A 13,659-nucleotide genomic window follows, 5' to 3' on the forward strand; every position below is an offset into this window, starting at 1 on the left:
TGTATATAATTTTGACAGATGTGAGGTTAGCCTCTGAATATGTAGAAAATTTTCATGTTAACACATTGCAGATGGTGATTTGTATCTATGTAGATTAAATATTTCTAACATTTTCTAGAATATGTAAGTATTTTTTTAAACAGAACAACTCAACATAAAATAAGCCTGAAATTCTTCAATTTTAAGGAAGTTTGTCAGTTAAACAACAAAAATATCATTTATAAAATCTCAAGGACAAACACTGCAATGAGTTACAAAAACTGGCTCTCCTCTCTCTTGGAAAGGCAACCTTTTCAAGCAAGTGGACAGCTTCTGGAAAAATAAATGTCGATCGAACAGACCCTGGAGATCTGAGAGAGATAGATGTCACAGAGAGCTTACACATTCTGCTCAAAATATTGTCTCTTTGTGTTGATTTTGTTTGTTTGTTTTCAACACATCCTAAGAGAATGCAACTTGAAGTCTGGCCAAAAACATGGTCAAATAATGATCTGGATTATAAGATATTTAGGCATATTAAACTCAAACCAATTTTCTCAATTCCGATTAATTTGACATAATTTTTCCAATAGAGCTTTTTGTGGGACCAATAAATTTCTCCTCGTTTCTAAATATGTTACTATTTTGTTCCTCTGTTCTTTTTCAATTATTTATCTTCAAAATCCTTATTTCCATAACTTGGGAATGATATCCTAGGTTTTGTATCATTTGCATTTTAGCTTGACTAAAGTGGTCTTCCTAACAGGATCACAGCACTTACAACTCTGGATAGAAAATTTGATCTTAGCCAACACTCAGAATACTCATTCAGAAATAGCATGCTTAATACCAAACAAGTGACCTCAACATAGAAAATGTTATAACATTTATAAATCTGATCTACAGTGTGTTTCACCTGGCTATAAGAAAACTGTAAAGATGCTACAGTTTTCATTCACATACACAATGAAGGCAGTCACAGATGAAGAGAACTCACCTCTCTGGGCTTTAGGAACGGGTAATGCCCCACTCTCCTCATTATTTCATGAGAAATTAATAGTTTATATTGTCTCGTACTATACCTTTCCCATCCACTATTCATATTACTTAATATTCTGCTCCCTTTGTTTTCAAAATGCTGCTGCTAGCTTTATATGTCCTCAGGGATAACTAAAAGAGAGGAAAAAGATACCCAGCAGCACTAATTATTTGGCTATTTGGCAATATTAAATTCAGGCTTTTATTTATTTTTTTATGAGAACTACGAAACAGGAAACAAAAGACAAGAAGAATTGAACTCATTATACATCACACCATGAGGCCGCAGTTAACTTACTATATAAATGCGATTAAAAAAAAACCTAAGTAGTTGGGGGTCTGAGTATAGAAACTACTTAATGGATGTGTTGTACTAATAAAATCAGAATGCAAACACTGTAGTCCATCCATTCTGCAGCCTCCTGGCATGAATCTAGTGGGTCCTAGGCACCCCAAGGAGGATCATAGTCCTTGAAAGGGAAGGTATGGCTGCAGATCTCTTCAGGAACCATTGCAGATGGTGCCAAAATGTGTGATAATGGTTTCCCTTTCTGCACTAATTAAGCACACCAAATGCATTCTCTCTTGTGATTCATATAAAAGATATGAGCACCTGTCATGAGAGATTTTCCCCTCAGAGTAGGAAAGAAACTGAATGTCCCCATGGTATCAAATGCAGCCACTTTGCTTCAAAATGCCTACTTTTTACGCTGTGAGAAAGATGACACTTCTCAGAATTCTTCCTAATTACTTCAGTTTTGCATTTTTTTCACCTCTGAGTGTGAAAACCCCAGAGTCCTGCCATTACCATTACACTTCCTCTTCCAGCAGGTTCTATGCACTAATGAAAGATCAAAGAAAAAGGAATTATATTCCACAAATGGCTGTTTATTGCAAATCATCCTCTTTCTTTGACCCTTCTGAGGCCCTTTTCTAATAGCATCAGCCTGCACACACATTTTTCATTATTAATATATAATCTATAGAGAGGAGGGGGGAAATTAACACTTTAATATGTTGAAATGTAAAACAATCTAACTATTTCAAAATTTCTTCGGGTAATTTTTATTTAGAAAACTGAGCTACAGAGGCTTCTTTTCTTGTATGTCTTTGTGTCCAATAACATGGTACTTACTTAACATTGCTCCCTGGTTACATATGGTGCACTGGAGTATTAATCCAAAGTTCAACTGCGTTTTCAATGTAAATTTCAGCACAGGAAAAAATAGAGTAAGCTTGTTACCACATGAAAGGCATGGAGAAATGTCAATATTTTGCTCTTGCTTAGAAATAGCTATAGAAGCTAGAAGCAGAGAAAAATATTTCATTATTTATTATTCTTCTAGTTGTGCTTTATATAGTTTTCTCTAGTTCAAAAAGCATCCACTGTCCTTGAGTGAATCTACAAGCAAAGACACTGACATTATATCCTCTGAAGCTAATTTGACAACTGCCAATCCGAATTAAATTTACCCATGCATTCAAATACGTGGTGGTTTTGGGGTGCTAGTTTAAGGTGAGGGAAATTATGTTGATAAAGTTGCCAAAGACTTTATCATAGAACTGAAGCTAATTTGACAACTGCCAATCCGAATTAAATTTACCCATGCATTCAAATACGTGGTGGTTTTGGGGTGCTAGTTTAAGGTGAGGGAAATTATGTTGATAAAGTTGCCAAAGACTTTATCATAGAACTGGATATTTTCTGAAGGTATATTTTGATATCATTTAAGGGTAACAATGCACTTAACAGAAGTTAATTATAATCCATACTATTTCAAACTTAAATCATCACAGTTTTGTAATTTTTATTATTCAAAGATTTCTGAATTTAAAGCATGAAATTCAATGTAAATGCATTCTTAGACTTTAGATGGTTCTAGAAATAGTAGTATAGAAATACGAAAGCATAGCTTTGTAACGAGTGAAAGCCCTATTCTAAATTTTATAGAGTAGCCTTTGGAGACATACAGGGAGGGCACCATATTTTTGGCAGGTTTTCTTTTAGCAGGGAGTATGCCTGAATATTAATTTCTGTACTTCTGTTTTATCATACTTACATTGAGTTAATGTCTTCTTCTGCTTAAAAGGAATTAGTGATATTTTTTAGAAAATAAAAAAAAAATGAAATGGTGCTTTATTTTTTCGACTTCCAAAAGAACGCAAAGTCTAAGAAATAATAGCACTTAAACGAAAGCTTCTGATTTATAATAAAAAGTAATAATCATGAGTAAGGTGTATGGTGGAGCTGCACAAATTTACTTCTTAAGAATTTATTGGCAACAGTAGATCAAACCACTTATGGCCATTACCAGAGAGAGAAAAGGATGCCATCAGAATTTCAGTACTTAACTTGGGTGTACCTTTGAATCTATAGCTAATCAATAGCTGAGACATCTGAGTTAAGGTTTTAAGGCTGTCCTAGTGAAATTTTCCAGCCAAACAGCCTTATAGGAGTCAACTCTATTCCTAGAGAACAGTCTGCTATTGCATCAAGCTGTTTTGGATATCTGTTCATATTGCTCTCTAGAAGAACTTGTTATCAATATTTAACACACATATCACCTCTGAATCATTCATTAGAAGTAATGCTTATTCCTGGACAAAGACTTCACTAATGATCATTAGGACTCTTATACAGAAGGTCCTACCTGCAACATTCAAGACATTTTATGCTCCACAAATAAAGAATGAGATTCTTGAAACACACGGCGGAATTTAGAAGTGTTCAGCAATCAGAAAAGACACTAAAAAGAATACCTTATTATTATGAAATGAGATTGTGAAATACTCATATTGTGATCTTCTAAATATTTTTAGGATTTTACCAGATCATATGGACTTGAAGTTGTGGCTTTTTTGTCACTTTTTTTTAATTATTATTTTTATTAGTGACTCAGTTTCTTTATTGGATAAAATTTACTTGGATATTGATTTTCTTTCACATTTTGTTTGCCAAATAATTTGTCTATTTCATCCTGATGCTCAGTACATTGGCTTTAAATTGGCTTAGACACTGTCCCTCAGCTCTTTAGCTCAAGTCCAGCGCTCTACCGCTTGAGCCTCAGCGCTGCTTCCGGTTTTCTAGTGGTTTACTGGAGATAAGAGTCTCACGGACTTCCCTGCGCCGCTTGGCTTTGACTGTGATCCTCAGATCTCAGCCTCTTGAGTAGCTAGGATTACAGGAGTGAGCCACCAGCGCCCGGCTAAGGTTTTCATAAATTTTATTAATATTTTTTAAAAAGCAATTCATTTATTGATTTTTTCTGTTTATTAAATTTTATTATTCTCTTAATTATTTCTCTCTCTCTCTACTTTTAGAATTTCATTGGCTGTTCTTTTACCAAATTCTGGATATGACAATATAAGTCATTGATTTTGAAAAGTATTTCTTTTAGTATCTTCCTTTAAACTTATCTTATGCTCATAATTAGTAATGCATTTGTTATTAGGTTAAAAATAGTACCTCAATTCCATTTCTTAACCTATTAGACCCCAAGTTTATTTTTGTACATTTTCTAGACTAATTCTACAGTGGTCAGAGGATACTAGCTGAATGCTTGCCAATATCTTGAGTCTTCTAGTGTTTAATTTTCCCTGTGATTGGGTGTTTTATATGACTGAAATTTCTATTACTGTTTGTTTAGTTACATACAGGCCATTTATTATTTTGTTAATTGTTTTATATAAATGTTCTGTAGTTGTACTGATTTATTTTCTGATTTAAAGGTTTAAAAAGGATTGTTAAAATAATCTGTGATTGTGGATTTAGAAAATTTCCCTTTAACACATTTGTCTAATCTGGGGAGAAGAAGGGGAATAACAAAACGCTGAAACAAGGACACAGGATGGCCCATTGCAACAATGGCACCCACAGGATAGTATATTGGAAACGAACTTTACAAATTAGAGCAGGAGGGTTGGGGTGGGAGGGAGGAGTGTGGGAGGTGGGGGATGGAAGAGATAGTGGGACAACAAGAGATAGTGGGAAGGTGTAACAACGATCAACAAGTAATGTACTCATTGCCTTACTCATTTAATTGTAACCCCTCTGTACCACATATTTACAATAAATTAAATTTCTAACATTGCCTTTTAATTTTTTAGTTTTATTCATCCTAAATCAATATTAACTTATTCTGGTGACAACGATTTGCACAATCTTTATTTAGACAGCACAGTGTTGCCCTTTCTATCATTATAACATCTTTCCCTTCATCTTAAGTAATTTTTGCCTTATGCATAATATTTAACTTTACCACATCTTTTTTGATTTGGGTTTCCAAAATAAAATTTTATCTATCATTTTCTTAAGACTATTTTAGCAGTACTAGAGTTTGAACTCAAGACGTCATGCTTGCTTCACTTACTTTCTCTACTGCTTGAGCTGAGCTTGTAGCCTGGTTTTACTGCATATATTGGGATGGTGTCTTATGGACTTTTCTGACAAAGCAGAATTTACAACACAATCCTCCAGATTTGTCCTCCAGAGTGGCTAGTATTATAGACATGAGCTGCCAGCTCCTAGGTCTTTCTTATCTTTTTATTTAAATCCTTATATTCAAAATATACCTCTTTCAGACTGCCAAAAAAAATCATTATGTTTTATTAGTCTTTTTTTGTCAGTCCTGGGGCTTGAACACAGAGCCTTGAGGCCATCCCTGAGTCTCTCTGTGCTCAAGGCTAGCACTCTACCATTTGAACCACAGCTCTACTTCTGGCTTTTTCTGAGTAGTTTATTGGAGATAGGAGGCCCACAGACTTTTTCGGCCCAGGTTAGCTTGGAACCACAATCCTTAGATCTCAGTCTCCTGAGTAGCAAGGATTAGAAGAATAAGCCATTGGTGCCCAGCGTCAATGTCTTTAATTGAAACTTTAGCCATGTATAGAATTCATCAAATGTCCTAAGAGCAAAATTGTCCCTGTCTAATTCTGCCTCCCAAAGAGCTAAGATGACTAACCAGTTTCTCACAATGTTTTAGAGAGTCAAAGCCTGAATTCCAAGTCTCTTGCCCCATCCAGAAACACCAAACGCCTCCAAGAAGAACCATATTTAAAAAGTCAGTTCATCTCTTTGAAACGTGTATTTTCAGAGAAGGCATTTCCTTAAAAGCTCTCTGTTGTTTTGTGGTGTTATGATGTCTGAAATTAAGCACATGTAAATGCATATATTCTGTGTATACTAATACACAACTTTAGATATACGTATACATATATATATACATACATATACACATACATACATACATGTATAAATATATAAGAACATATAAATTGCTTGCTTCATCTCATGGTTACTATGAAAGACTATTTTTCTTTTTTAAATTGAATTTTTAAGATGAATATTGCATTATTTCTTCTATAGTAAGGAGTGAACTTAGCAATTGAGATTCCTTGGGGGTAAGGATAAATCTTTTTACATGCTAATTCTAAAGTGAAAACAGAATTGACAAGACACTAGCAGTAAGTTGGAAATGTGGGACTTGAACTTGGCAAAAAGGTCACAACTGAAGATACAAATGTGCTAGACATGTGTGTCAAAATTCAATCATAAATTATGAGAAGAGATGCCATTGTTAAGCGAAAGAGTATAGACAAATAAAGAGGTTTGAAGACCCTACGTCTTACTTTAGAAAAAGCCTTACAAAGAAGTAGAAGAGTAAAATTAATGAAGTGAGAATTTAATAGGTAAGAAAATAAAGTTTAGTATAATGAATTATTAAGGAAGTAAAGGAGAACATGCTAACCAAAGTATTGTAGTAAACCTAATTTCTAGATTTAGGACAGAATTATATTTACATTTTATAATAGAATATTTTTTATTGTGAAAATACCATACAGAGGGGTTACAATTACATGGGCAAGATAATGAGTACATTTCTTATCAAGCATTGTAGCCTCCTCCTTTGTTTCCCCTTCCCATCCCTTCCCATCTCCTGCCCAGCCCCACCACCCTGAGGCCTTCCTCGTCCACCCTCTTCTCCCTCCCCCCCGCCCCCCCCCGCCACCCCGCTCCCCCATCCCCTCCCTGAGCCAAAGTTGTAAAGTTGTTTTTCCCTTCCCCTCCACAAAGTAAGCCAGGCCCAAAGAAACATAGGTCCCATGCTTTCCCTTATTTGCAATAACTAGTATATAACAGTAGAATATTTTACAACACACCCCAAACCAAAATCAAGATGGCTTCTTGGAAATTACATTTTTCCTAATTTTGTTAGTAATAGTTAATAGTTTCCTTGGAATATATGGATTTCAAAACAAGGAAAGCAAAATTCTTTCAAAGGATCAAATACAGTTTCTTGATATTTGTTAATAGTTTTGAATATCATAGGTATTCTTTGTGTACTAGTAACTGCACGGTTATGTTCATTTTTTTAGTTAAAGTAATTATAACTTGTCTTGGCATACACTCATCTTATGTATAAATTGATAAGTGCAAATATTTCTACAAGAATTGATTTTTTTTGAGTAGGAAAAAGAAGTTACAAATATTGGATACCTTCCTAAGTAAAGAATTCATTTGTTATAGGAGAAGTAAAACTACATTGTTACAATAGTATATTTTTCTATAGAGCACTCATATTTGGTCTTAACAGTTTGTTCCTGATAGCTGTCAGTGTATGGCAGATTTTAACTTATTTCTGTCTCTTACATTCACAAGGGGACAGTTTATTCCCCAAAGGTTACATAGTCCATATTCTTGTGTAGATTTTTTATATAGCAAAATTTTAAAATAATTTCCATCTATATCTCTAAAGCAACTATCAAAATAAAAATGACAAAATTGTATTTTATTTCCTGAAGCATAAATAGCAATTGATATTATTAAGTGCTTTTGGCTTTGTTGAACTAGAGAAGTTTCTAGGGTATAAAGCAGCCTGAGAGATACGAGCCTTCGTCCCTGGTCTCACCAGTTTAAAGAAAAAGAAATGGGACTGCTTCAAGTTTAATCCATTGTATTGTCCTGAATGTTCTACAAGTTTTGCTTTATTTCTCCATCATTAAGTTGTGTTACTAAAGACATTAAAAAAAGCAGAAAATGAAATAACAAAATGCTCATTTGAAGGAAATAGACTATAACTTCAAAATGAGTAACATATTTTATCACATCAAATATGTAAATAAATATATCAGATATCCCAAAGACCATGAAGATTTTTGCCTGTGTATTACTACTACAGAGAAAATTGTTTCCCTGTTTCTATTTCAAGATGATGAACTATATAGGTGAATTACTACTTTGTGTTTGTTTTCTTACTAATAGCTATGTACTTGGAATTAATATCTATTACAGAGTAAATGGCAATGACACATCTCTCTTCTTTTCCAAACAATTCAAGTCATTGAGGTTCAGGATAGTTTCTATTTCTCTCTATTGCATACATGGTAAGAGAATCACAATTGGTAAAAATAGTAATTCAACCAATTAATGACGGTTTTATGAGAAATATTATCTAATGGCCACACACATTCAACGCTCTAAGGTAATGGCCATCAAAGTTAGCACACACAAGGGTTAAAGATTAACTTCACCTTGGTTTCCTTAACAGGATATTTATTAAAACATCAACCTGGGAAACATCATTGGATACTTTAAAATTTTAATTTTTACACTAATATCCAAATTCTAATGTTAAAAAAAATCTGTAAATAATTATAATACATTGTATATGTTTCTGTTGCTATCATATTTATCCACATTATTTTGTCAATTTAACTGCAATAAAAATTTTACATACCTGTTTCTTCATTTTATAAAAATTAAAATAATTTTACTTTAACATAAATTATAATAATTAAAATATATTAATTAAAATGTCATAATGCTGAAATTTCAAAGAAATTTTAATGAATAAAATATATAAACATATATGTTTACAAAGAAATTTGAAAATCAATTTTGATTGTTTTGATTATTAATACAAACTCATCATTCCACTAATGAGAGTGCATAATGAATCAATTAATGAGTGAAATCTCTAGTTGAGGAATAATACCTGGCCCTTAGTGTACTTAGAAGAAGTAGAAAAGACATTATAAAATGTTATATTTCAATTATAAATGAAATATCCCTTATTATTCTATCATTACATTTCAATATTTGTTATATAACAATCACTTATTACAAAGTACTTGGTGGAAATAGATATATAATAATACTTGCACATGGAAGAAGAACTTAGAACTCCCTGGTTCTATTTCTCATATTTATTCTTAGCCTTAAACAAACTGACCCATTCAGATTGTGTGCACCCTTTTATTTTTGTTTGTTTGTTTTAGAAAAAACAATGGTCTATATTTTGTAGACTGAGTATTGTCAGCACTTCCAGCAATTTTCTGCCCATTTCTCAATCACTAAATGCTTTCTGCTGGCCCTGAATTATTAGAAGAATGTGAGGCAGTTGCCGCAATTGAAGAATTCAATGCTATAAACACACCTTTCTCAAAACCTCTGAGAAAGTAAAGGAAGAAAAACACTCAACAGATACTGTACAACTTTGCTCTTCATGCATTTTTATTAGGTTATTCCTTAAAAAGAACTATGCTAAACATTTAAATATTTCTCAGAGCCTCACTTTGGTTTATAAAATGGAAAAGAATATGTTATCAACAGCCTCATTGCTAAGGACAATCATCATTTGTTTGTTAGCTTTAGAAGAATAGTTAATCCTTTGCAATATGCCTCTCAAATTATAATGCTGTAAAAATGTGCCTTTATATGGTTTCAAAGCTCATGTTTAAGGTCTTGTGCTGCCATGCTTTATTTGGAGTGTGAAACAATCAGGTGACTGTGAACACAATTACAGAACACTGGTGCAAATAGCTTGGCTCAAATTTATCTGTGTGTGTGTATGTGTGTGTGTCTGTCTGTCTGTCTGTCTGACAAACTCTCTTATCTGCTCATTTCATACAGCCAACACCCCTGGACACCAGGTTCATAATTTTAAAGTGGACTCTTTTAAATAGAAAATACCACTAGAAGTCATGGTAGTATGGAATTTCATTGAGGAAAGTGATTGATTATGAAGCAACAGAAATATGTACATGGAGAAGCAATGCAAGTCCTCAGGACGGTGTGGCTGCTTTTCTCTTAGGGAGGCAGATGTGGAGTGTAAAGCAGCAATCTTATCTGTGTGCCTCCAGGAGCAGCCTGAGCAATTTCTTTCCATTGGTTATGCCACTTCCGGAGAGGACTGCCTGCGATCACAGAGTGTAGAGCATGAAGCCCTGTTAAGAATCACAGAAATACCATCTGCCAGGAAGATTTTGCTGGGCGCAGTGAGGACTTGTATAAATTCATAAACTATGTGCCAGAGTGCATTGGTTCTCTTTTATACCATAATGTAACCTTCCTGTATTTTTCATTCTTTATCTTTAAAGCAAAATAAGTAAAAATATTTCTAGTTGATACAAATTTGCATATTATATTTAAGCAATCAGTGATCAGTAAAATGTTGACTCTTTGTATAACTCCTGTATGTGTAATACCATTCTTCTCTTTTCTGTCCTGTCCAAACTAGAAATCTATAAGTGAAGTTCCAAGAGAACTTTCTTCTTCTAATACCTGAATTTAAAAAAGGTCAACATCTTTACAGAGATATTCTACTCTAGCAATGAGATTTTTCTTAACAATTCCTAACTTTTCAAAGTAAAAGTTTGAAACTGTCAATAGTCATGATTTGCAACTACCTTGAATGTATTACTTCTTTTGACTTGTTTGCTGTAAATTATATTCTAATAGACAGATGATGGTAGGTTTTGAGATCTGACAACACTATTACAATGGTGAATGCATATATGTTAAATATAATAACAAAACACAAAACTCCTAAGCACTAAGTTAAGAGGTCTTAGTGAAAACAGTTTTAAGGTATTTTTCTAAATGATTTTAGAGTAATAGGATTATTTCAAGAATTTCTAAAATAACATATCCTTTCTCTAACGATTTTCTCCAGCTCCCAATCTCAACTGTCCTAATTAAAGTGAGCATTCTAGGGCATAATGATTTGTATTCAGCTAGAAAGTAAAATTTTTGTCAGAGAGAAAAATTCTATTAAGCTTGTTTTATAAGGGCACAGTAAATGATGGCTGTAATGAGGTAATATTTGGCAATAGTTTGGCTTAAAAACACATGAGCACATTTTTGGAAACCTCACCAACATATTTTTTTGACAACAGAACGATAGGCACTTTTCAATTTCCACAATACACAATCCATCTAGGGTCAAAATCAGGATGAATCCCTGACTTGCACAGAGATTTTGTTAACACACTATGAATGATCAAGCAATCAGACAATGAATTACCTTTGAGAGATCTCCGGCCTCCAAATAGAAGCAGGTAATAAACACATTCCATGTAACCCAGAGAATTAGCCAAACAGCATACTGTAAATAAGCAAGAGAGAAATGATATACAATTATTTTGGAGTCAGTGGAGCAAGATTCATGTAGAACTTGAACTTCTGAACATGCAAATCTTAAGAATCATGCAAAATTAAATATCAGATAATGTTTTCTTCTAAGGAACATGATTAGGTATGCTTTACCTCTGCTGATATTTATTTATCTCTGTTATGGCTTCTTGTAGTATTACAGTGCAAACAAACTGGATGACAATATTTAGAGAAAGAAATAATAGCTCCAATTTTTGTTTTAGGCCATAATGATTTTAGATTCTAGTCATGTTAAAATAAAAAGTGGGATGCTCCAAAGGCTTACCAAATATATCAAAAAATGAACATATTTCTGTTCAGTAAAATAGTCTTCACAGGTAATAATGTACAACATTTCTCCATGTTATCTTAAGTCATCTTCTAAGTAGTCCCTCAGCCTCCATCTGGTCTCATTAGCTTGCTTTCTTTGAAGTCACCTTTTTCTTCCTTCCCTTCACTTTAATCTCCCAGAATCCTCCATAGGAATCACTTGACAATTATTCTCTTTTATATTAGTTTACTCTTTGTTTGTATCATAGAGGGTTTTGCAATTACAGGATTCAGGTAACAAGTGCATTTCTTTTTATACAGTGTCTTCTGTTCCCTCATTATCTCCCAGTCCATTCCTCCTGTCTCCACCCACTTTCATCACTGTCCAGTGAGCTCCATTGCTGAACTTTTTCACCCTTTTCCCTCTACTTCTGTGACCTCTTCCCAACCCTTCCCAAGATGAACAATTGAATACAGCATAATTAAGGTAAAAAAGACAGAATCATCAACAAATAAAAACTAAAGAAAAAAGTTTTTTGTTTCCATATTGTGGGGTTTGTTTCAGTATGCATATTATTTTATATAAATATGAATAGCCATTTAGGCATTTCATGTTTGTGTTTCTCTCCTAAGAGTATCTTCTTTTGGTCCAATTGTGTGTGCATATCTATAGTCCTATGTAATTTATCATATCCTAGTGCATTTTAGATCTAATTTCTGCATATCTTAGAGAACATTCACTGTTCTGACAATTATTCTTAATTTTATTCTGTTTTCACTGTTTTCACAGTGGTTACAAAATTTCTTAACAAGCCATATTTCTGTTATTTCCATCAAGGAAAAAAAATTATTTGACAACATGCTAAAAAGATACTGAAGATAGGGCAGAGCAAAGTAAAGATAAATTCTCCTTGATTCAAGTCCAGTGAGGCCAACTAAAACAAACAAACAACAAATGATCAAATTCTTATCCAGGAACCCAAAAAATGATGCAGAGTATAAACTCAAAGTAGGAAAATGGGAGAGATGCATGGTTTATTTTTGGAAAAAAAGAAGTTCTGGGTGAAATTCCTTCCTCGAGAGGTGAATCAAACTGACTTACAGACTTTAACAAAGAAATGAAAGTCAGGTAAAGACTGAGGTGTTGGAATGTTATTGTAGAACACTGTTAACAAAGGAATCAGAAGATAGGATTTTTAAGACATGGGACAAGAACGTATAATACCATTTCTCTGCTTAATGCCATGGCTCTCGTACTTTATTTGTTTTTAATACATTTTTATTGTAAAAATAGTGTACAGAGGGGTTACAGTTTCATGCACAAGGTGATGAGTACATTTCCTATCAAGCACTGTTACCTCCTCCTTTGTTTTTTCCCTACCATCCCTTCCCTCCAACCTCCACAACTACACTCTCCCCCGCCTCCCCACACCCCATTTAAATTGTACAGTTTTTATTTCAACATAGTGTCTTGTACATCTCATTGTTACAATGGGTCAACCTGTATCCCTATGTAAGCATTTTGTTTTTTCCCTTTCCCTCCCCAAATTAGAGAAGTGTACATACAAGATGCAGGGCACCAACATCAAATACAGTGAAAACAGGAGTTATACTGTCGGGGAGGGTCATACAAAGAAACAACAAAAAAAGCACATGGTACATTTTAAATACGTTAGAAGCAATAGCAAGAAAGAAAAAAACCACTTTGGGTTCATTTTGCTTAACATCGTCTTATCTGGTCATATGTACACAGCTTTTGAACTTTTCTGCCTATCCCAGACATACATTAGTTATTGCAAACAGAGAAAACATGGGACCTATGTTTCTTTGGGTTTTTGGATTCTAGAACCTATTATGTTACCTTTTAAATCATGTGTTTCAGTTTCTCTCTCAAATCATCTCAGATTCCTGACACACTGATTACTGGCTGTTTCGTGGCC

At 33.7% G+C, this 13,659-nt stretch overlaps 1 protein-coding gene across 1 annotated transcript in view; it reads right to left on the bottom strand.

Moving 5' to 3' along the window:
* Nucleotides 1-13,659, bottom strand: part of Nkain2 (Na+/K+ transporting ATPase interacting 2) — a 701,515-nt gene that overhangs the window by 248,921 nt on the left and 438,935 nt on the right. Inside the window, 1 exon segment of the mRNA XM_013035107.1 lies at nt 11,322-11,402. Within this exon segment, the coding sequence (XP_012890561.1) occupies nt 11,322-11,402 (81 nt within the window).

Source organism: Dipodomys ordii, unplaced genomic scaffold (assembly GCF_000151885.1).
Source record: "Dipodomys ordii isolate 6190 unplaced genomic scaffold, Dord_2.0 Scaffold204, whole genome shotgun sequence".
Lineage (NCBI taxonomy): Eukaryota > Metazoa > Chordata > Mammalia > Rodentia > Heteromyidae > Dipodomys > Dipodomys ordii.